The 24,244-nt window shown below is 43.4% G+C and overlaps 2 protein-coding genes across 2 annotated transcripts in view; both read right to left on the bottom strand.

Moving 5' to 3' along the window:
• The window catches only part of LOC140353401 (uncharacterized), a 110,701-nt gene that overhangs the window by 57,443 nt on the left and 29,014 nt on the right, over positions 1-24,244 (bottom strand). The window lies entirely within an intron of this gene.
• Positions 1,271-19,406, bottom strand: LOC140354357 (uncharacterized). Its single transcript, XM_072439330.1, has 3 exons — positions 19,172-19,406; positions 1,918-2,403; positions 1,271-1,278 (listed from the first exon to the last, which is right to left on the bottom strand). The coding sequence occupies exons 1-3, from the start codon at positions 19,368-19,370 to the stop codon at positions 1,271-1,273; spliced, it is 693 nt and encodes a 230-aa protein (XP_072295431.1). The 5' UTR covers positions 19,371-19,406.

Below are 24,244 nucleotides of genomic sequence, written 5' to 3'. Positions count from 1 at the left end.
GTTGTAGCTTCTCTCATTTAACTTTAAATATAAATAAAACTGTTTTTATTTTTGTTTTATCAAATATACGTTGTGAAAAAAATCCAAATAATGAAATTCTATGTTTAAAAAATACCCGCCCACAGCGCCGGCACTCAGCCCACAGCACCAGAACCCCGCCCACAGCGCCGGCACCCCGCCCACAGCGCCAGCACCCTGCCCACAGCGCCAGCACCCGCCCACAGCGCCAGCACCCCGCCCACAGCACCAGCACCCACAAAGAACGATGCACAATAATAAAAGTAAGATATATGATATAAGACAAGCATTAAAGACACAAAGTTTAGTCTGTCTCTGTGTCGTCTCATGTGGACGTTTACGGCTTCTTTTCAGGTCAATGTTTTGGTACAGATTAATTAGCTGTAAGGTTCCTCTCCCGTGTGAGTTCTTGTGTGGGTAATGAGAGCATTTTTTAAGGCAAATGTTTTCATACAGATTGAACAGCTGTGAGTTTTGTCTCCCTTATGTGATCTCATATGCTTTCATGTTATGTGTGCTTGAAAACATTTTGTTACAAACCGAGCAACTGTAAGGTTTCCCTCCCGTGTGGGTTGTCATGTGTGAAATGAGATTACTCTTCAGAGCGAATGTTTTCTTACAAATTGAGCCGCTGTAAGGCCTCGCCAGTGAGAACTCTCACATGATTTTCCAAAGATGTTTGAAGAGTAAATGTTCTCTAACAAACGGAACAACTGTAAGATTTCTCTTCTGCGTAAATTCTGATACGTCTTTCTAAGCACTATTTATATGTAAATCTTCTCTGACAAACAGAGCAGTCATATTTCTTGTCTGCTGAGATGTCTTCTGCATTTGAGATTCACATGACACAAATTAGCGGCGGTGGTTGGACCGGTTCATGCTTGGACTTTATTTGACCTCCCCAATGGTCCGATTTCAGACCCTTCTGCATTTGAACAGAATGTGGGAGGAAGTGGTAGGTCAGGCAAGAACCTATCAGGGCGGAGCCAGGCCCTTCCAGAGACACTCCTGCTGAAGAGGACGAAGATGCTGCTGCACTTCGAACTTAAACACTGTCCCGGCAGTTTCTCTCGTCAGCGCCCCCTGTCTAACTGTAGGATTACTTGATAGAAATAATGAAGCACAAGATACAAGACACAAACTGTGTAACATTTCTGTCACTTCAAAACTTTGTTTAATGTTTACTTTGAACAGTCATTTGGCATTTTACATAAAAGATTTTATTGTGCAATGTCACATATTGACTCGAGTATCAACTTCCTGAAAAAGTTCAAAACATGTTTGTTAAAAAAGTAAAAAAGATAGAGCACAGCACTTACATGTTTCCTCTAAAAGCCTACCTCATGTAGTCCAGAGTTACGCTGAGGCTGAAGGTGTCGAGGCGTGAGTTTTCATGTGCGTCTTCAGATGATACGAGTTCAAAAATGCTCTCTGACAGACTGTTCAGCTGTAAGGGTTCTCTCCTGTGTGAGTTCTCATGTGCTCATTCAGATTTCTCTTTTTGGCATAAACCTTCTCACACATTGACCAACTGTAAGGTTTATCCTCTCTGTGAGTTCTCATGTGGGATTTGAGTTCACGGTTTTGTTTAAATTCTTTCTGACAGGTTGATCAGCTGTAAGGCCTCTCCAGTGTGAATTCTTATGTGAGCATTAAGATTGCCACTTTGGGCAAATGTTTTATTACAAATTGAGCAGCTGTAAGGTTTATCCCCTGTGTGAGTTCTCATATGGGTTCTCAGACCGCTTCTTTGAGCAAATGCCTTCTTACACACTGAACAGCTGTAAGGTCTCTCACCTGTGTGAACTCTGGTGTGTCTTTTTAATTGCCGTCTAGACCTAAATCTCTTCTGACAAACAGAGCACTCATATTTCTTGTCCACTGCTGCTGCTCCAGTACCTGAGCCGTGTCCCTCTGTGACAGTGACTCTGCTCTCTGCTCCAAACTTGTATTTGCTGAATAGACCTTGTATTTGCTGAATAGAGTTGTGTGCAGCTGTACTTGTGTCTTTTATTTGGACTTGGTTGTAGTGGTCTCCATCAGCCTCTGTCTCCATCTGTGCAGTTGAACTGCTGGCTGAAGGTTCCCAGTCTTCATCATTGTCAGTTTGTTCCTCAGTCTGTGAGTGTAAATGTCCATGTGGGTCTAAGCTGATGTCTGCTCCTGCTCCTCCACAGTGCTCTCCCTGTGTCAACTCTCTGTGCTCAGTTTGTCTTTGTTGAAGCAGTGAGGACTGCTCTTCACTCTTCACACACACAGCAGTGAACTCTGGGAGCTGCTCTTCCTCCTGTTTCAGCAAATGTTCCTCTGGTTCCTCTTTAATCTGTGCAGTCTCTAGGGTTTCCTGCTTCACAGGATCAGGATTGCACCAGTCGATCTGACAACCTGCAGGAATGACAAAACATAAAAGACAAAAAACTGCATTACAGTTGGGAATTAAAAATATATATATACATTTATTTTGTAGTTTTAGCCTACATAAATGGATGGACATACATAAATGTCACACAAGTAACATATGAGAATTAACATTCTTTTAATTTAATGTTCGGTATTTTTTCCAAAGACACGTTTCAGTCACATATTTGTGCGCACAGTCCCAGAACACATGATAGTGGTTTGCCTCCTGGTGGCGCTGTTTCTCCAACAATTAGAGTCAACCTATGAATAATGAGCACTTTGACCTGGAGTTATGAAGAAACGTGACATTTTTCCAGCATTTTAAATCGAACAGAATCAAACACTTTTCCAGCGTCTTATTTGAGTATTTGTTCCATTCTTTTGGACATAATTGAGGTGTATAAACGATAGTCCATATTCAGGATTGAAATTGGTCTGTGTGAGTCACAATCAAGTCAGTCCTTCCCCTCTTTAGGTGTTAAGGATATGTTGGTCTCTTTCACACTGGGAGGGGTCTTAAGTAGGAATGTCCCGATCACGTGGTTTCAGACTTGATCGAAATCGGATGTTGCATCCCAATCACTGATCGGATATAAATTTTACTCTTTTTAGTTTGATCAGCACTATACATTTCAAGCTTATTATTAGTCTCTCACCTCCGTATAACGCATTAATGGATCGCGACATTGTTGTTTTACGCCGTGCGACCCTGCATGTCACAGCAGAGCGCATCACACAGATTAAGGAAAACATTTTCAATAACTCGATGTAATTTTGCGCGACAAACGCTGCTAATATGAAGAAAGCCATGGGTGAGACGGGGGTGTGGTTTGGGCGAGGGCGACATCACCATTCCGGAGCACAGACACGGGGGTGCGGAGTGTGGGTGGAGCACGGCGTGATAGTCACCGTGGCGACCGTGAGGATCAGAACACTGGCCCCTGGCTTACTCTCGACTCAAAGACGGATTTCATCAAGAAAAACATATGTTTTATTATTTAAGCCAGAAGAGCATTACGAGTGCAGTTCTGAAAAGCACATTATGTCTTACTTTATGACACTGTTGGACTTTTAATACGCACTTTGCTTATTTGTTTACATGCTGCTGGGTATTTTAAGTTGAGCTGCTATTTTTATTTAATTAAATTTTTTCACAAATATTTCTTATTCAAGCTCAAAGAAAGGTGCACTGTTAAAGTGTTAAGAAATAACATTAAAACTGGGGACAACCTGTTTATGTTGCATTTGTGCATTTTTTTACAAAAGTATCGGACTCGGTATCGGCAGATACTCAAAATCCCATTACTCGGAATCGGATCGGGGCCAAAAAAACCTGATCGAGACGTCCCTTGTCTTAAGTGTTTTTTTAAGTGCCCAGTTAACAGCTGATAAAAGTAAAACGGAGTAAGTGTGTCTTCTAAAGCTTTAAACCACTTTGAGGTGAACCCGTCACTCCCCGGACATTTATTGCTTTTTAATCTTTTGATTGCCTTTTATATTTCCGACACTGTTATTTCAGCTTTCATTTTGCTCTTTTGACATAACATTGAAAGGTTGAATGGACGATTTTTTTGGCCCAAATCTGAGTCTCATTTCCTCGTGGCGTGGACTGCCAATTAGTCCTGCCATGTATCAATCATAGAACTCATCTACCGCTCACCTGCAGCCGCGTGCAGCTCGTCCCCATGAGCAGCACGTTTCCGCAAGTCTAAGCGCATTGATCTATCATAATATAGTTCCCTCAGTGTACGGGACCAAATGAAGACGGAGAAAGATAGTTCGAGCTGACGCAGAAGAAGACGGAAATCTACGGTAGACGAGAGATGCGATGGGATCCGTCGCGCTAATAAACAAACGCACGTGTGTGTTGTATCAGTCCGCACGGGGAAGTGCGCATGCGTTCTCAAATTACTTTATCTCCTGAAATTCTAGACAAAGTTTTAAGCAGAAAGATTCAAATGAAGAATTTGATCATGTTTGGTTAAAACTCTAATATAGTTTTTGTTTTGTTTCTTTAAGGATTTTTTCCTGCCGTAGGCTTAATAGGACAGGGCTGCTGAGTGTGAAATGGGGGTGAGAGAGAAGGGAGGACATGCAGTAAATTGTCGGAGTCGGGATTCGAACTCATGACCCCGTGGCCGGCTGCACTTGAAGCTTGGCATGTGTGCTTCCGCCTTAACCACTCTACTCTCCATTTTCTTATTTATTTTCTGTGAAGTCAGATCATTAATTTTTCCTCTGATCTTGTTAGTTTCCTGTCCCATTTTAGCACTCCCTTTCTTGGCATGGTTTATCTCCGGCTATTTTAGTTTTTCTTGCAGATCATTTAGCTTTTTCTCCCTTTGTTTCATTTTTCATGTCTATGATGTGTCCTCAAGAGTGAAACCCTTCCCATTAATATTCCCTTCAACCAGTACATATCTGCCCTCTTTATCCACATTCAAAAATCCATTCACTTTGAGATCAATATTGCCACATTGTGTTTGCAACTGTATTATGAGTAGTGTAATTTTTTTATTTGAACATTTAGTTGTATTTGATGTTCTATATTGCTTAAATGTGTTTCTTGTAAATACTGTATATGTCTATTTTTTTCTTTTCTCATGTTTGTTAATATTTTTTATCCTTTGATTAGGTTCAAAAGGTCTTTAACGTTAAAAGATGATACTCGTAGACGGCTTATGTATTCATTTTGCTCTTGTTAATTTATTAATGGCATAAAACCTTCTGGTGAAACACAAACACGAGAACCACAGAAACATGTGACAGATAGACAGGAAAAACAAAAGGGATCATGTCAAGAACATGCACTGACCCCAAAACCAGATCATATAAGAGATCATAAAAAGGAGTCCATTCCCAATGAAGGGCCCCCCGAGCGTCCCCCCGCTGCTCATGGCCCTAATCCAATCAGACCACCTCGCCAGACCACCACGCTCCACACAAACCCAATCTCCCACATTTAGCACTCAGATGAGCGCAGGTAAATAAAATACAGAGTTAAGACGGACATGGGACATAAAGTCTGAAGACAAAACCAAATAATGATACAATTATCACCCAGTCGAACCTCGGATTCAGGAGGAGCAGAGTGGTTTTGGTCCTGGTCGTGGAACACTGGACCAGCTCTATACTCTCCTTCGGGTGCTCCAGGGTTCATGGGAGTTTGCCCAACCAGTCCACATGTGCTTTGTGGATCTGGAGAAGGCTTTTGACCATGTCCCTCGGCTCGGGGGGGGGGGAGTACGAGGTCCGGGGCCCTTTGCTTAGGGCTGTCCGGTCCCTGTATGACCGGAGCAGGAGCTGTGTTCACTGCCGTCAGTAAGTCAGACCTGTTTCCAGTGCATGTTGGACTCCGCCAGGGCTGCGCTTTGTCACTGGTTCTGTTCATAGTTTTTATGGACAGAATTTCTAGGCGCATCAGGGGTCGGAGGGTGTGGTCAGGGGTCAGAGGGTGTGGTCAGGGGTCAGAGGGTGTGGTCAGGGGTCGGAGGTTGTGGTCAGGGGTCGGAAGATGTCCGGTTTGGGGACCACAGGATCTCATCTCTGCTGTTTGCAGACGATGTTTACCTGATGGCTCCATCAAACCCGGACCTGCAGCTGCACTGGGACGGTTTGAGCCGAGTGTGAAGTGTCTGGGATGAGAATCAGCACCTCCAAATCCGAGGCCATGGTTCTCGACCGGAAAAAGGTGCCTTGCCCTCTCCAGGTGGGTGGGGAGTCCTTGCCCCAAGTGGAGGAGTTCTCTGGGTCTTGTTCACGAGTGAGTGAAGGATGGAGCGTGAGATTGACAGGCGGATTGGTGCAGCGGCTGCAGTGGTTTGTTGTGGTAAAGAAGGAGTTGAGTCGAAAGGCAAAGCTCTTGATTTACTGATCGGTCTACGTTCTGACCTCACCTATGGTCATGAGCTTTGGGTAATGACCAAAAGGACAAGATCGCGATCAAAATGAGTTTCCTCCGCCGGGTGGCTGGGCGCTCCCTCAGAGATAAGGTGAGGAGCTCGGCCAGACGGGGGGAGCTCGGAGTAGAGCCACTGCTCCTCTACGTTGAAAGGAGCCAGCTGAGGTGGCTCGGGTATCTCAGGATTCAGAATAAGCGGTATCGCATCGCAAAATGCAACGCAATTTCTCTCAAATGCGATGCATTCGTCAGAAAAAAGTGTGTTTGAATCGCATCTTTTGCGATACGAAAATGCTTGTTCAATTGTAAAACCAAAGCGCCTAAAAGTACTGATCACTCGTCAATCGATCGTCAATAACGGCATGACACAATGTAGGACGCTGTGTTGTCATGACGAGTCCCGCTGCTGCTCAGATCGCGAGTCTGAAAGTGGGAGGAGCCACGTGCGGTAAAGTTAGCGTCACAGATTCGGACTTCTTTCCAAGGTCAATAGCTCCTAAACGCAAAAGTCTTTGCAGGGTTGGGCTCGTTTTTAAAAATCAGATGCATATTTTGGGCACAGCGCGTGGCTCTGAATGTGCAGACGGAGCCGAGACGAGTGCTTAGGGACCGTCATCAAATAGCAAAACGAAAAATGGAATGGAATGTCAAATAGAGCGGTACAATTTGAATAACACATAAAATACAGCATGATGGACACCACAGCAACCTTTATTTTTCCATCAGAAGCTAAACACATATTTTTTGTGAGTGTAAAGACAATTAATATGGAAATGAGACTCCTGCAAATAGTCATCTGATTGATGATGATATGGAAGAAAGTTGTAAATTAGGCCATCTGACATTGTGTTTAATTTGTTCAACAACAAATTTTATTTGCAAGTTTTCTGTTTTATTTTAAAAAAATGATTAAATGTTTAAAAAGTGTTAAAGTTAATTTGTTAAGAGTTTTTTTTTAATAGAATGTTTACAAATACAGTGAACCCTCGCTATAACGCGGTTCACTTTTCGCGGTCTCGCTGCTTCACGGATTTGCATCATGCATTGTGTTCTGCATTCTGATTGGCTAAACAGTCTCTCCGCGTCTTCTCTACCTGTGTGTCAATAACGTTATGGATTAATATGCACACGTACGTAAAACCGCTTGCCAAATTGAAGTTTGCGAGCCCGGTGAGAGCGGCACGCGTGAGCCGCGAAAGACGCCGGTGAGAGCGGCGCCGCGCGAGCTTCAATGTTTTATGGAGTATTTCATTGCACAATAACTGTAAAAAAAATAAAGGTTTCTACTTCACGGATTTCGCCTATCGCGGGTTCTTTTTGGAACATAACCCCCGCGATAAACGAGGGTTCACTGTACATCTTAAATAAATAATCATGTTATATAAATGGAAAATATTGATTGTTAGTCACTTTCGTGTTTTGCTATGCGATTATCAAATTGCTATACAAATTTGGAAAAATTAACGGATTGTTTAGCAGCAGTGCTATACAAATGAAAATCCTTAATCTGAGCCCTGTATCTGTTCCGGATGCTTCCTGGACGCCTCCCTGGGGAGGTGTTTCGGGCATGTCCCACCGGGAAGAGACCCCGGGGAATACCCAGGACACGTTGGAGAGACTATGTCTCTCGGCTGGCCTGGGAACGCCCCGAGATCCCCCCGGAGGAGTTGGAAGAAGTGTCTGGGGAGAAGAGAGTCTGGGAGTCCCTGCTTAGACTGCTGCCCCCGCGACCCGGCCCCAGATAAGCGGAAGAAAATGGATGGATGGATGATCACCCTTTTCAAAAACAACAGAAGTGTCTTATTAAGTGACCATTACTTGAATAGTGGCTCCATTTCTTGTTGCAGTTCAGATCTCTGTGTTTTGCGCCCTCCTGAGGCGCGCTTCTGCCTCTGCTGGTGTTCTGAGCCATGTTATAACCTTCAAAAAGTCACCAGAAGAACTGCAGGGAACGAATAGCCTCAGTTGGCTCTTCTTGAATTCCCCAGACGTGGTGAGTTCATGTTGACGAAGAAAACACATTTGCCTTTGTACTGGAGGTTCCTTTTACTTTTGTAGACTTCATGACTCACTCCTTCACGTGATGTTTAAGAAACCTCATTATCAGGCCTGGTGGTTTATCAGCTTCTTGTCTTGTTTGGCCCAAGCGATGTGCTCTTTCTATAGTGATGGGAGGGGCGGTCACTCTGGGATCACCTTCTTGAGGAAGCCTTCAGTGTTTTCCCCCTCTTCGCCCTCTGGGACTCCCAAGAGCCTGGGATCTGGACTCCAAATCCAGGATCTTGCTCTTCATATTCTTGTTCTCCAGCCGCAGTTTCACTGCCTTGGCTTTCAGCTCCAGTAACTCATCCATAATGTCCGAAATATGCTGCTCCGCCCCCTCTTCCCGCCTTCAGCTCCACTATAGAGGATTCTCATGTGATGTCACGGGTCGCATAATTTTTACTGGTCCGCCATGTTGGAGGTATAACTAACACTGCGTCCTTGTCAACACACACATATGAGATAAAAAAAAAAAGAAAAAGATTATGCCGAGTTACTGCTGCGCTGTTGGTTGTACAAACGGACAGCGGACTCCAAGTATATCACTCTACATGATATAAAAGGATGAAGACAGGAGACGCCGTTGGATTGCGGCGATATCGAGACAGAAATGGGCACCGAGTGACTATACTTGGCTGTGCAGTGCGCACTTCGCCGGTAAGTGTTGTTGACTTCGTTGATGTGCATGTTTTTAAACCCTTTAAAAATATTTCACAAAGTTTTTCCTTGACAATTCTGATGTATTTTTGTGTAAGAGCTTTACATGGTCAGGTCCCTCTGTACATCAGCGATCTGATCACACCGTACACTCCCCCTCGCTCAATGAGGTCTTTGGATCAGAAACTGCTGTTGGTTCCTCGCACTCGCTTTCGGACCAGAGGAGACAGATCCTTCCAGGCTGTTCCAGACTCTGGAATGATCTTCCGCTCACCCTGCGGTCACTGGACTCTGTTGTTGCTTTTAAGGGTCAGCTTAAAACCTTTTTATTTAGTCAGGCCTTTTAATTGCATTTGCTTTAGGGACTGATTTGACTGTATATTGTTGCATATGTATTGCTCACTAAGTTTTTTTTTGTGTTTTTATTGTTTTATTCTGTGTTTTTGTGAAGCACTTTGTGACTCCTGTCTGTGAAAGGTGCTATACAAATACAATTTACTTACTTACTTACTTACTTACTTACTTACTAAAACATTTTGTTGAATCCAATCGGGAGACTAAGTCTGAAGCGAGCGGGGAGGCCCGAAGGGCAACCCCGCATGGGTTTTGGGTCTGATAAATGCACACATCCCCAGAGGTGATGGAATAAAATGTAAATAAAGCATCATCATTATCATTATCATTTGTATCGATATATAACCATGAAAGTATAACCACATATAAGTGTTTCTCTTCTAATCCTTGCAGTGAAAGATGGTCGGAGAGGATCCATCTTTTTAGACATTAAACCAAGTTTTGGCAAAATGCTGTTTAAATTTTGCTATGAGAAGAAGCCATGTTAATGTTTGGACAAGGACTTGTAACAACGAACATTGTGCGTGTTATCTTGACAACATTAACCACATGTGGAGTGTCTTGTGAACTTTTGACCCTGGGCTGCTAAACTGACAAACCAATAAAGCTGAGAGAGATGCTTCGAGAGCTCAGATGTTAGCGATGTTCTGGGACTGAGACCTCTAAATATGCTCTCCTCGCGAGTATAATACTGCCTCCTGTGTCCTTTTTATTTTTGAAATGTGTAGAGCTTAACTCTGACAGGAGGTCAGCGCTCGTTTGCATGTATTAGCTCTAGAATTGCCACAGTTATCCAAGTAACGGTAGAGCTTCACTGTACCGGCCGTGTGTACTTAGACTTGTATGGCTTAATCTTTGAGACAAGCATGTTACTGGCAGGATCAACCAGGTAGACCTCGGTGGCACGCCGGGGAGAGCCCGAGAGCTTGCCATTTGGGACTTTCGGACTTGTGGGCAGCCACCGTGTTGAGTTGGATTGCACGATTGTCACATTGTTGTCAGCGACAGAATTGATACATTTCAATTCAAAAAATGTTATTTCTACATTTAGGTATCTATTCTAGGCTAGACCAAGCCCACATACATCTGAATAAATCATCGGCCTCATTGTTTTAATCAATTTTTCAATCTCATTGCAGGAAAAAAAGATGGAAAACCAACTATCACCTGATTATGTACCAAGCATCTTCACTCATTTGTCTTCCTCATTGAAGAAACGAAAGGCGAGGGATCTTGGCAACTTCGACTAAAGGCCGTCTATGAAGAGGCGGAAATTGGTGATGTCAGCATAAAACTGATGCTGTGGAAGCCTTACTCCAACTGCAGCAGCACCAGTTGCAGAACAGCCTATCAACTATGTATTGATACAAACATCACCACTTAGGAGCCCGACATCACTAGTCGAACAAGAAATGGAATGTAGGTTGGTGTCTACAGAGGTTCAGACTGACTGACTGATCAGCAGACATCGCATCTCTCTTTGATGAGATGCAGACTCTACAAGATGAACTGAGGATTCTGAAAAAAGGACAATGACACAGCTAGCTTTGATGTAAAAGGATTTGAAAAGTTCTGAGTGTCACTGGATTGCCTTCTTTCACCGTTGTGATGGCACTGTTTCAGCTGATAGTGTGTCATCTGACAGTCAACAGTTTGTGATTACCGCCGTGCGTATGAAGCATGGACTGAGCACAGTTTCTAGCCATTGTCTTCAATGTGAGTGTCTCCACAATATCCCGGATATTCAACAACACTAGAGGTGGTCATGGTAACCTGTGCCTTCTGTAATGCATCAGCCTCTATTGTGCTAAAGAATGTTTAACTGTATGATATGAACATTCACATCACATCAATGTATATTAAAGCACTGTCAATTTCTCTGCACTGTCTGATTAAAACCATTACAGATACTATATATTGAATTTAGTTTTATATTCATCATTATCTAATTACATTATATAATTCATTTTTTCAAAATGGGGTAATAAGACATTTTTGAATTAAAAATGCAGTATTCTATTAGATCAATAAACAGCAATGAAGCAAGTCCTTCCTTCAGAAGATGAAAATGCAATATTTTATGACATTGAAAACGATTAAGTTATAGTGATAAGTGTTTATGGTCAATAAGTCCAGGTTGGTCGGATTTTTTTAAAATCTTTTTTTAATATATTTTAAAATCCTGGCACAGGTTTTGCAGACAGTTTTCTTTTCTCAGAAGTGAGCGCTTCACATTGAAGTAGCCTTATTGCTAAGCAGATATTGAATAAAATAGCCCTCTACATCTAAACTAGTCCAACCACAGGAAAAGAGCCATTGGCAGACAACTTTTGAGTAATTATCGCTCTGTTGGAGCCCCCTCGCCGTGGTCTGCGCCGTGGTCCGCGGTGCTGTCGCCCTGCGTGAGCTCTACGTTCACTATTTTTCTTATTGTCACTTGATGATGTGAGCACTTTTAGACAGTCATACCAAATAACTTCACTGCTGAAACACCGGGCATGCATATCGCCCTCGCCATGGCAGGCAGTCTCCACGCTACCCAAATATGAGCATCTGCAAACATGGACACGCCAAAAGTGCAGCGATTTTTATATCTTACGATCCCCACAGATGATTTTTTTCCCACAGCTTTTCGATTCGCTCTCACAATTTGACATTCTCGAAACGTAGGGCCAGTAAATATGCAATAAAATGTTTAAGATTGGGTTTACTTTATTTTGAAATCCAGGTCGGTTGGGTTACCGAAAAAACACAATGTTTTCCTCTTGGGCTAAATGTTTGGCCTCTTCGCCAGTTGCCTGCAAGTTGGGCAGAGCCATCCTTTCTTTGGTTCGCGTTTTAGTCCGAGACACTCCTTGTGGAAATGTTTATGAGTGCACAGGTCAGAAGCACATTCAATCAGGGTCTTACTGCTGTCTGTTTCCTTACAGTAGCAGATCTGCCCAGTGACAGTTTTTGCCAGCAACTCTGGCAATATACTTGTCTTGAAGAGTAACTTCACTTTCTCCACAGTATCCTCAAACAGTTTACAGTTGAAGGCAATCCTCTCAATGAACACTTCTTTTCCTGTCCAGACACAAAAGTCAGCAAATGTACGGCCTGTACATGCAAGTTGACATTGCACTTGGAAGTAGTACTGGTGACCACGTTTCAGTTGATAGCGTCCACCGAGGTCTTCCAGACAAACCTCAGGAACACTGCAAGGATCTTTTATTAATGAACCCTTTTGGCAGAAACGGCACTTAATCTCCAGCACACCTTCACCACAGCAGGAACATGAAGTGAGCCCATCTGGAGATGCTCCGATGAAAGGATACTCCTTATGCAGAAAGAGTCCACTTTGCACCACTTCCATATCTTGGTGTTTCAAGGCCTGTATCGCTAAGTAATCCTTCATTACCTTCGCCTCATGTTTGCATCCCCATCTGCAAAATTCAAGAGAAGAGGTTCATTAGTACAGAAATGAAGCACAAAATAAACCCTAATTATTATGTGTAAAATGTATTGGAATAATAAATTACCTTGTAGGTTTAGTTGAAAACCTGTATGCCTTTGGATAGCATATTCTCTCTATGAGGGACATTGATGGATGGTTAGGATCAGTGCTCGATGCTGCCTTGAAAACACTTGCCGTTATTCTCCCAGCACGTTGACGAAACCAGACATTGGACAAAGCCTGGTCCCTTGTGAGTTGTTCCACAGCATTAATCTGTCATTTAAAATGTGAAAGTGTCAGAAATCTCTATTTTGTACAACGTAAAATAAAAAGTCATTTGATTTGATGATAACAAACATGATTTAATCTACTTTGAAATACAATGTATTCACTCAGAAATCTACAAAAAAAACATTGATTGTAAGCATGCCTACCTCACTTTCTGTGATTGACCATTCATCCATAATCTCACTGACTTTTTGGCACAGGTCAGCTGGTGATAAGGATTGGTTGTCCACCGAAAAATAGTCTGTTAGAGGCTTCGGAAGGTAGTTGGTTTCAGCTTTAGGTATCAAGTCATTTGCATACCCAGGCAACACAGACAACACAACTGATCCAGCACCCTTCAGTTGATCATAGAACGCCTGGTAATCAATGGTAGTGTTGACGGTGGTCGTTCTCTTGCTGATAGACTGTGGTGAATGACCGTTGCAGTGTTTCCTCTTTTTGGTGAGTGGACTGGTAAAGTCTATGCTCCTGATTTCTTTGTACTCCACATTTCTTGATTCACTGGGTACCAGCCATCCACACGGTACAGAGGTACAGGTTGTGTCACTCCTCATTCTGGATGGGGTCTCTAAGGTGAAAAGAGTTGCAGCAACATGAGAACAACTCAGCCATGCAGGTAAAAGGAGCACAAACAATTTCACCATTTGCTCTAACTGCACACCAAGACGACACTGGTTGTTCCGACAATGCTTATGAATGCAAAACCTGAAAATCTAGATATACATTGATTAAAAATATGTCATTAAATTGTCAATCAGCATGGCTAACATTGCTAAATAGTAGGACTAAGGAGGTGATGAACGTGTCAAATTTTGATAACAATAACGTTGTTGAATTTGAAATTTACTCACCTTGCTGACTGCGAGGAACACATGATTGTTTTCTTTTATCAGTACTTCTTTCACCCAGCGAACCACAAAGTACTTATAACCTTACTTTTGTAGCTTTTCAGATGTATACGCTGACGTCTGGTTGAGAAGGTAATTGTAGATATCGGGGTATCGTATATGCAGAAGCACGACACTAGCTACACTCGCAGATGTAACGGCTGAAACATCGCCTTGGGCAATAAATACGGGTCACAGAACCCAAGGGTCCTCAGTTTTATCAAATACCGTTCTTTATGTATAGCTGAGAGTCGCTCCGTTTGCTTTGAAAGCTCCGTGGAAGACATATTTCGTTGTTTTGTATCGCACGCTATTCAGGATGTACTCCTAGTCGCACTTGTTATACCTCCAACATGGCGGAATCAGGTGACAGTTGTGACGTCAGTGAGAATCCTCTATATCAGATCCCATTCTGTCCATTCATCTTATAATTTTGCTCATACAAAAAGGTGACAAGGGATTAACTGACACAGCTAAGTGTAGACCCACGATTGATAAATGTGGATTGTACATTGTAGAAAAAGGTTCAGTTGTTTCATCTGGAAAAAGACGTTTCGACTCTCATCCAAGAGTCATTGTCAATCGGCGAATTTAGACCGGGAACTCAGATATTTATTCTATTCTGTGGTAAGCCCCGCCCACCGGGCGGGCCCTCCTGAAGTAAAATAAACAGTTGTTTGTTACAACAGAAATGGACACTCTTTGTGTTCTATCAAGCTAGCCTTTTGTTTACTATCAGTCCTTTAATGGGCTATTAGTCTTCCTTTTGTTTTTGTGTGTCCCTGGCTCACTCTCTCTCCTCCCTGAGGACCTGATGAGCATCCGAATGCTCTGGACGTCTACCTCTCCCGGGATTCAAAATTCCCTAATAAACCGCCGGGAGGTTGAACCTTAACCCTCCTGTTTAAAGAAGGTCTTTCTTTTTTTCACAAAAATAGCCTCTTTATCTCCTCTTTCAAACCATCTTTTCTCCCTGCTTAGAATCTTCTCTTCACTGTCTTCAAAAGAGTGATTAGAGGCTTCAAGATGCACGGCGCTCTGTGGTCCTGAACTCCAGTGTCTTATGTGCTGATAAAGCCTCTTGTGCAGTGGCTGGTTAGTCTACCCTATGTGGCGCTCTTCACACTTTTCTTCACTACATTGGATAGAATAAACTACATTGCTTTGTTTTTGGGTCGGCATCTTGTCCTTAGGGTTAACTAGTTTTTGTCTTTAATTGTTGCCTGGTTTCAAATAAACAGGGACTTCATGTTGGACAAGAGTTGGAAAAGTCCAATGTTGGACTTCGTGCTTACAAGAGAAGACGTTAAGGAGAACCAAGAAATCAAGGTCCTTTAATAGCATTGAGTCCGAATGCGGAGAAGTTCTAAAAAAAGCCCTGCTGCGTTAGCTTCATTGCGCATGAGCGGATATGTGAATGCCTTTCGGACAAACCCAGCGCCTGCTGAGTGTACGACAACAGCCATTGTGTTGAAATCCTTTTGTGAATTTCACAAAAATCACTTAATGATGGTGACTTCAAAGCACTGTCGTTATGGTATATGTTGTAGCAATTCACGATACTACCATAAGGACTACATGAAGGGCGTAATCTTCAAACCATTTGTGAAACCTTGACGCAATCTCGCTCGGTGCAGAAAGTGGGCTCGAGCTTTTGGACGGCCTGACTTTACGCATGAAAATGTCAAAAAGGACACTTATATATGTTCCAAACACTTTGTTGGAGAAGCCGAACCTACTGACGACACCCCGATCCAACACCAGCAACATACACACCAGACCAGGTGAGTTTTTCTGGTTAAGTCCGAAGGTTCACGAGTCCGACGGTTCACTAGTCCGACGGTTCACTAGTCCGACGGTTCACTAGTCCGACGGTTCACGAGTCCGACGGTTCACGAGTCCGACGGTTCACGAGTCCGACGGTTCACGAGTCCGACGGTTCACGAGTCCGAAGGTTTACGAGTCCGAAGGTTCACGAGACCGACGGTTCACGAGTCCGACGGTTCACGAGTCCGACGGTTCACTAGTCCGAAGGTTCACGAGACCGAAGGTTCACGAGTCCGAAGGTTCACGAGACCGAAGGTTCACCAGTCCGAAGGTTCACAAGTCCGACAGTCGCATTCTCTACAGTGCGCATGCTGCTCCTGCTCACCGATGTGGATGATGTAGTCCGCGCTCGCCATGGTGTTGTACCGGAATATCCACAGCGCGGCGAACACTGGAATCAGCGTTTTCATCTCGGGTCGGAGCCAGAATGCGCATCCAGACCGGCGCCATCGCCTTTCATCGCCGAATCCACAGACGCTGCGGCAGTGTCGGCGAGGAGCGAGGTAAATCCCAAAGTCACAGATGAAAAGCAAAGTATTCACTCACCGCGCCGCCTGCCACCGCTGACCCCGGGGAAAGCACGGCGGGAGGCGGGGAGAGGACGTGAGGAAAGGAGGCGAGAGGAGGAGAGGACGCAAGGAGAGGACGCGAGGAAAGCCCGGTGTGAGTCCGCGGCGCTGGAAGAGAGATCCAGCTGCCTTCGGATTTGTGAACCCAAGTATTTTACGCAGAGTAAGAATGTTTAAAAGTCAGACTGGGACCGAGTCTTAGACAACTCTCCAGAGAGCGCGGCGGAGGGAGTGAACGCATTCAGCCCCAAGCAGGTGAGTGAACCCCGGGCACACAGGCCGTCACGCACCGCTGCCTGCTCTGGAGAGCTCCGGATATATCACAAGTTTATCGTGTTACGCTGTAGAATTAACATCAGTTTTATTTAGGCGCGTAGACCCTTACAAATGCCATGTCATAATGTTCAAAATTGGGACCAGTGGGCTTGAATCACGACATCTCGCTCACAACGAACAACATTCTTACTCACCTTTTCCCTGAATCAGACTTTCTACCAGTAACAGACCTCGACATTCAAGCCTCTTCAGCTGAACTACACTGTGGTCCGTGATCATTTCATGTAGAAATTGCCCTCCGGGAATATGGTTTTCGCTGAGAGAAATGAAAGGCTGTGTACATGTATGTCCCAAACATCCGGGTAACTGGCCGTGTCCCTGTCGTGCTAAAAATAGACCAAGCGGTAACGTCATTCGGACACAATGCTATGGGCTATCAGCCTCCTATTGTCCCTGGCTCACTCTCTCTCCTCCCTGTGTAATTACCTGATTAGCATCAAAAGGCCGTGGGCGTCGACCTCTCCAGGGATTCAAAATTCCATTCAATTACAAACAAACAAATTCCATTATAAACAATAGGAAGTATGTCGCTGTAGTCTCTCATTCGTTCAGGAGAGTTCCATTGTAGAAAAGAGTTCAGTTGATTCACTCAGTTTAGAAAAAACAAGACGTTTCGACTCTCATTCAAGAGTCATTGTCAATAAGCGAATTTAGGCCGGGAACTCAGATATTTATTCTATTCTGTGGTAAGCCCTTTCCATCGGGCGGGCCCTCCTGAAGTAGAAAAAAAAATGTTTTGTTTCAACAGAAACTTACCCTCTTCGTTTAACAAGCTAGCCTCTTATTTACTATCAGTCCTTTAATAGGCTATTAGTCTCCCCTTTGTGTTTGTGTGTCCCTGAGGACCTGATTAGCCTCCGAATGCCCTGGACATCTACCTCTCCAGAGGTTCAAAATTCCATTATAGACTACAGGAAGGTTGAACCTTAACCCTCTGAGCCGGTGGGCGCCTCTTGCCCTCTGAGCCGGTGGGCACATGCTGTACATAACGTTTATCTTTAACCATGTTATTTTAAGTCAAATCTGAGCCCAACATTGAACTGTTAATAAACTTGAACAAAGACTGTCAGATTGAAGGAGTTTTGAGTCTGTGGCAGCTCCGAGAGTGACGGCCAACTTAAGGCCTCAACAGACATTTTTAACCATTTATATCCATTTAAATCATGAAAATATAGTCAAGTTAACGACTAGCATGACATATCTTCAAATGAGAGATTGTTTAAAGGGAAGAAACACAGATACAGGCAGGACTTACTCTGCAGTGAGGACTCTTCACTCTTCACACACACAGCAGTGCACTCTGGGAGCTGCAGCAAGTGTTCCTCTGGTTCCTCTTTAATCTGTGCAGTTGAACTTCTGGCTGGAGGTTCCCAGTCTTCATCATTGTCAGTGTCAGAAGAGTTCTCAGTTTTATTATTGTCAGTGTCAGAGGAGTTCTCAGTTTGTTCCTCAGTCTGTGAGTGTAAATGTCCATGTGGGTCTAAGCTGATGTCTGCTCCTGCTCCTCCACAGAGCTCTCCCTGTGTCAACTCTCTGTGCTCAGTTTGTCTTTGTTGAAGCAGTGAGGACTGCTCTTCACTCTTCACACACACAGCAGTGAACTCTGGGAGCTGCTCTTCCTCCTGTTTCAGCAAATGTTCCTCTGGTTCCTCTTTAATCTGTGCAGTCTCTGGAGTTTCATCACTCACAAGATCAGGACTGTACCAGTCGATCTGAGCAACTGCAGGAGAGAAGGAGAAATATGTTTATCACAATAACTTTAGATTAATCATTTGCTCCCACCAACCAAAAGGAAAACAGACCAGTCCACTTGTTTGGTGGACACTTCTGTGTGAATGTGGTGAGTGTTTGGTGCTGGTCAGAGGCTGAAGGGTCAGATCTGAAGCCTCCTGAGACACAGGATCAGCTTAACTGTATGTAAGGTTTTTATGTCTTGCCGCTGCCACAGGAGGCGCCAGAGGAAACTGTGTCCATGGCAGAGTCCTGAGGCCCAAACACAAAGTCCTGAAACAGTGTCAGTCCAGTATTTGTGAGAAACACTTGATTTGTGGTTTTGCCTCCTGGAGCCACAGTTTCTCCAACAGTTGCATTTTTCTCTGAATAATTGGCACTTAGCACTGATTAATAAGCGTTAATAAATATTTCAGTCAGAGGGTTATAATGGCTGTAGCTTTGCTTAATTTCTTGGTTCTTCCTTTTAGTTTTTAGTCTTCCTCTTTGTACTTTGAACTGTTGAATAATGTTTACTCTTTTGAACCAATGTAGTGTTTTTTTAGGATTATTTATCTAAAAAAATAGTACTGAGAATGGTCCAGTAGAAGGTGACAACACGCCTGCATCAAAACCTCTCGTTTATTAGATCAATAATGTTATTTTATAATATGATTTATAGTTTTTAACCCTTTGTGCCAATTCACAAAACTAAGATAAAAACGTGCCATGATCTGAGACTCACCTTCTGCTCTGTGGAGCCGGAGCTGCGGGCTCAGAACCTCCTCCAGGAGCTGCTGGTTCCTCTGGTTCTCCTCTTTGGAGCGACACAGTTCCTCCTCATACTCCGCTATTGTTCTTTCAACCAGCGCAAAGATCTCTTCCGCAGCCGCAGTCAGACGCGCGTTCACCAGAGCTCTCAGCGCCAAACTCCTTTCACACATTTTAATCACTGTTTTTAGCTTTAGCTTTAGCACCGACGTGTCCGACTTCCGCGCTAAATCCATTCTTCTTCTTCTTCTTCTTCTTCTTCTTCTTCTTCTTCTTCTTCTTCTTCTTCTTCTTCTTCTTCTTGGTTTTTTTTGGCGGGTGGCAACCAACGTTAGGGGCATTTCCGCGACCTACTGTGCTGGAGTGTGGGTCAAAGTATCTGCACCTATGTATCTATACCTCAAATTCTATTTATTAGCTTTGTTTCCCTTAAGAATTTTACTAAATCGTTGCATTCTGTGGTTTTCAATATATTTTTCAAACTAAACACTTCTTCTCTGTTCCTAATAAAATCCCCCTTAAACACCTCCCTCTTTGCCTCAAACCTACTGCGTTGTAAAAGGACGTGCTCCACTGACTCAATTTCAACTCCACATTCACACAATCCTGAAGGATGTTTCCTCACTAACATTAACGTTTTATTTACCCCAGTGTGTCCTAATCTTAATCTTGTGATAGCCACCTGCTCTCTTCTGCTCAGCCCCAGAGTTTTTACCTTCCCTACCTTCTTTTGTACCTGATACATGTGCCTCCCCTTCTGCCCTTCATCCCAGCGCCGCTGCCACTCTGTTACAATTTGATATATGATTAGATTTCACCTCTGTCTTACTAAGAGCTACTTCAAACATGATCTCCTCCTTTAGCCCCTGCTTAACAAGACAGTCAGCTATTTCATTTCCAGGTATCTGCTTATGAGCTGGGATCCACATAAATTTGATTTGAATTTGGCGGCAATTAAGTCGAAACAAAAACTGATAAATTTCAAAGAGTATGTCTGGACGGCTCTGTGATGAGAAAGCGTGAATAGAAGTCAATGAGGCAAATGAATCGGAACATACAAGTGCCTCTTCAACTCTACTTTCTTCTACCCACTGTAACGCCTTCAAAATAGCAATCATCTCAACTGTGTAAACAGCAAGGTAGTCGGATGTTCTCTGTTCTTTTTAAATATTTAACTCCGGTATAACATATGCATAACCCATTTTCCCTGATTCCGGTTCTTTGGACCCATCTGTGTATATAATAATGCAACTTGAATAGATATTATGAATTATCTCATTCACAGCCTCCAAAATATTCCTCCCCCTTCTACCTTCCATTTCGTGAACATACAAGTCAACTTCAACTGCCGGCAATAGCCAAAAAGGTGTGACTGGGCCGGACACGGCAGGACTGTAATTTCTCCCCTGGATTTCCATCTCAGTTGCAATTTGACTTGCTGTCCAAGCAAAGCAAGATGTTTTTGCCTTTCAGCTTTCCCAACATGGCAAAAGATTTTTGACTGCTGGATGTCGCTCCTCCCCATGTCCCTGTAAATTTGTCCAGTATTGCATCATGATTTGCTTATGTCTCAGGTCTAAGGGCAACTCTCCCATCTCAACCTGAACTGCTGTAACAGGGGACGTTTTTAGAGCTCCACAGCATAATCTCAGGGCTTGATTTTGCAGAACTTCCAACCTCCTAATTAATGTTTTACTTGCTTCCCTGTACATCAGGCGCCCGTAGTCCATCACAGAGCTAATCAATGCAATATATGTGTTTTTAAGAGCAGCTACCTCCACCCCCCACTCACACCCTGACCAACACCTCATTATATTGATCACTTTTTTACATTTCTCTTCCACTTTCCTATGTGCTCATTCCATAAAAGTTTTGAGTCAAAAATCTAAAACTACTTACCCGCTCTATATTTTCCCCATACATTTTTAAATCAATGTCCTCACTCTTTCTCCTACTAAAAAACACTGACTTTGTTTTCTCCACAGAGAACTTAAAACCCCAAGTGTACGACCAGTTCTCAACAGTTTTTATTGCCCACTGGATTTTATTTTGCACAAGCCTTAGATTCTTTCCTCTTTTCCACAAGGCTCCATCGTCAGCAAATAACGATTGCATAACATCTGGCTCAATAGTACTAAAAACATAATTTACCATAATCAAAAACAGAAGTGGACTAATAACGCTGCCTTGTGGAGTACCGTTCTCAACTTTATATTTATCTGACAACACAGTTCCCATCTGGACTTGGATAACTCTCTCAAATAAAAACAGTTTAATCCAGTTAAAAGCCCTACCTCTAACTCCCATCTTAAATAACTTAATCAAAAGACCCTCCTTCCAGACCATATCATATGCTTTCTCTATATCGAAGAAAACTGCTAATACCACCTCCTTATTCACCTGTGCTTTTCTAATTTCCGTCTCTAGACACACAGCTGGATCCATCGTTCCCCTGCCTTTCCTAAACCCACTCTGAAATGGTGAAAAAAGCCCCTTACTCTCAATGTGGTATGTTATTCTCTCTGTTATCATCCTCTCCATGACCTTACCAACATTTGATGTAAGCGCAATAGGTCTGTAACTTGATAGATTTGTTGGATCTTTCCCTGGCTTGATAATGGGAATAATCATGGCTTCCTTCCAGCTGCTGGGTAACCTGCCCTCCTCCCATACTTTATTAAATATCCCTAATAATTTCCCTTCCGCCCTACACCCAAGATACTTCAACATAATATAACAGATCTGGTCCTTTCCTGGTGTAGTCATGCCAGACTTCTCTATAGCCCTCTTCATCTCTGACATAGAAAACAGAACATCCATCACTTCGTTACAGAGTGTTGGTTCCTCCAAGATATTCCCATTTGCCATTCTGGTTTCATCCCTTCCACGTTTCCCTGCCTCTGGCAAATTATCCGAACTATGAATTTTTGCAAATGCTCGGACCATAAGGTCAGCCTTCTCTACATTAGACACAGCAGTTACTTCCCCTTGTTTAAGAATTGGATATGTCCTCTCTCTTCTAATCCCTCTCATCTTTCTAATCATTCCCCATACATTTCCCAGAGGGGTTGTCCTACCTATTGTGTCGCAATATCCTCTCCAACTTCCCTTTCTTGCCTGTTTAATTACTTTCCTTACTTGTGCCTGAGCTCTTTTATATTCTATTAGCTTCTGGAAATTGTGTGTTCTCTCCAACTCTCTGCGACTTCTATTTCTCACCTTTACTGCCTCAGTACACTCCTCTGTCCACCAGGGAACTGCCTTCTTACTCATTCTCCCCTTACTTTTTGGAATTGCCAAATTAGCAGCGCTCATCAATACCTCTGAAAGTGTTTTATCCACCTCTTCTATGTTTAACGTAAATCGATCTCCTCTATACCCTCTTTACATACATATTTAAATATATCCCACCTAGCCTTACTGAACACCCACCTCTCCTGTTTTTCACCATCATTCACTTCCCTATTTATACTTATTGTGCAAAAGATTGGAAAATGATCACTGCCAATAGTCGACTCGCCCTTTACATCCCACTCGCTAAATCCCTTCTTCTTCTCATGGCTTTTTGGCGGGATCTGTGGCAATCAACGTTTAGGTGCATTTACGCCACCTGCTGGGCTGGAGTGTGGGCCAGAGCATCTACACCAGGGGTGTCAAACTCATTTGGGCCGCGGGCCGAATTTGGACGCTCAGGCTGGGTCGCGGGCCGAACATAACGTAAAACATAAAACTATTAAAAATATAAGAAATAACTAGCTTTATATAGCCTACGCTGTTTTGAAGCAATTACTGGATCCATTAAAAAAAAACACAAAACGTTTGTTCTCATAAACTGAAATGCATTTAGAAAAACAAGTGTAATTTCACCAATACTGTGCTTCAGTTTATGTGCATTACAACTTGAGAGTTCATCTACAGTTCTACTCAGAGATAAACATTTGACTTTATAACAAAATAAACTTCTCAAGATCTAAAAAAACCTTTTAAATAACATTTCAATGTCTGGAGTTATCTGTACACCTGAACTGACACACCACTAAACTTCTGCTCAAAAGTGCACTTCTCCCTCGGCAGCTCACACAGCAGTGCAGCAGAGCCCCATGGGGGAGGGGCGGCCACCGGCGGCATTGTGGGACGCGTAGTTTTAGCGTTAAAAACGGTTACGAATGTAACTACGGTTCTATGAATCGATTGTTTCCCTTAAGAACTTTAATAAGGCCTTACATTCCCCTTCTCCGGTTTTCAATTTATCTTTTAAACTGAACACTTCTTCTCTGCTCCTGATAAAATCCCTCTTAAAAACCTTCCTCTGCCTCAAACCTCCAGCAGCGTAAGATGACATGTTCCACTGCCTCAGTTTGTGCTCCACATTCACATAATCCTGATGTTTGCCCAGGAACATTAACGTTTTATTCAACCCAATGTGACCCAACCTTAATTTTGTGATATCCTCCTGCTCTCTTCTGCTCAGCCCCGGAGTTGTTGTTGTTGTTGTTGTTGTTGTTTTATGGCGGTTGGCATCCAAGTGTTGCATTACCGCCAGACTTTATTCCTCAGACTTTGTCGTAGTTGTTGTTGTTGTTGTTGCTCTACGGCGGCTGGCATCCAAGTGCTGCACCACCGCCAGACTCCACTCCTCAGACCTTGTCGTAGTCCTCAGACTCTGTCGTAGTCCGTTGTTGTTGTTGTTGTTGTTTTATGGCGGTTGACATCCGAGTGTTGCATTACCGCCAGACTTTATTCCTTAGACTTTGTCGTAGTCCTAAAAGTTCTTCTTCCAGTGCCTTGACTTCCAGTGCTTTGTCCTCAGACTCTGTCGTAGTCCGTAAAAGTACTCCTTCCATTGCTTTGGTGTTAAAAAGTCTACGCCGTGCGTCTACGAGCTGCCACTCGTAGACGCACGGCAGTCTTTACATTCCCTTCTTTTATACCTGGTACAGGAGTCTCCCCTTCTGCCCTTCATCCCAGCGCCTTTTACTGAGGGCCACTTCTAACATGACCTCCTCCTTTAGCGCCTGCTCAGACAGTCAGACATCTCGTGTACAAG

Source organism: Eucyclogobius newberryi, unplaced genomic scaffold, assembly GCF_026437365.1.
Source record: "Eucyclogobius newberryi isolate DKJ021-1_F unplaced genomic scaffold, fEucNew1.0.hap1 SCAF_9, whole genome shotgun sequence".
Classification (NCBI taxonomy): domain Eukaryota; kingdom Metazoa; phylum Chordata; class Actinopteri; order Gobiiformes; family Gobiidae; genus Eucyclogobius; species Eucyclogobius newberryi.
The sequence above is the reverse complement of the archived record's forward strand: the minus strand, read 5'-3'. Positions and strand labels throughout refer to the sequence as shown.

What these genes read in the sequence shown, in the direction of transcription:
- LOC140354357 (XM_072439330.1), bottom strand. Translation starts at nt 19,370, where the DNA reads ATGTGTGAAAGGAGTTTGGCGCTGAGAGCTCTGGTGAACGCGCGTCTG. An exon ending in CCGGCTCCACAGAGCAGAAG is followed by an intron (nt 2,404 to 19,171) that starts GTGAGTCTCAGA and finishes TCATTCCTGCAG; the next exon opens with GTTGTCAGATCGACTGGTGC.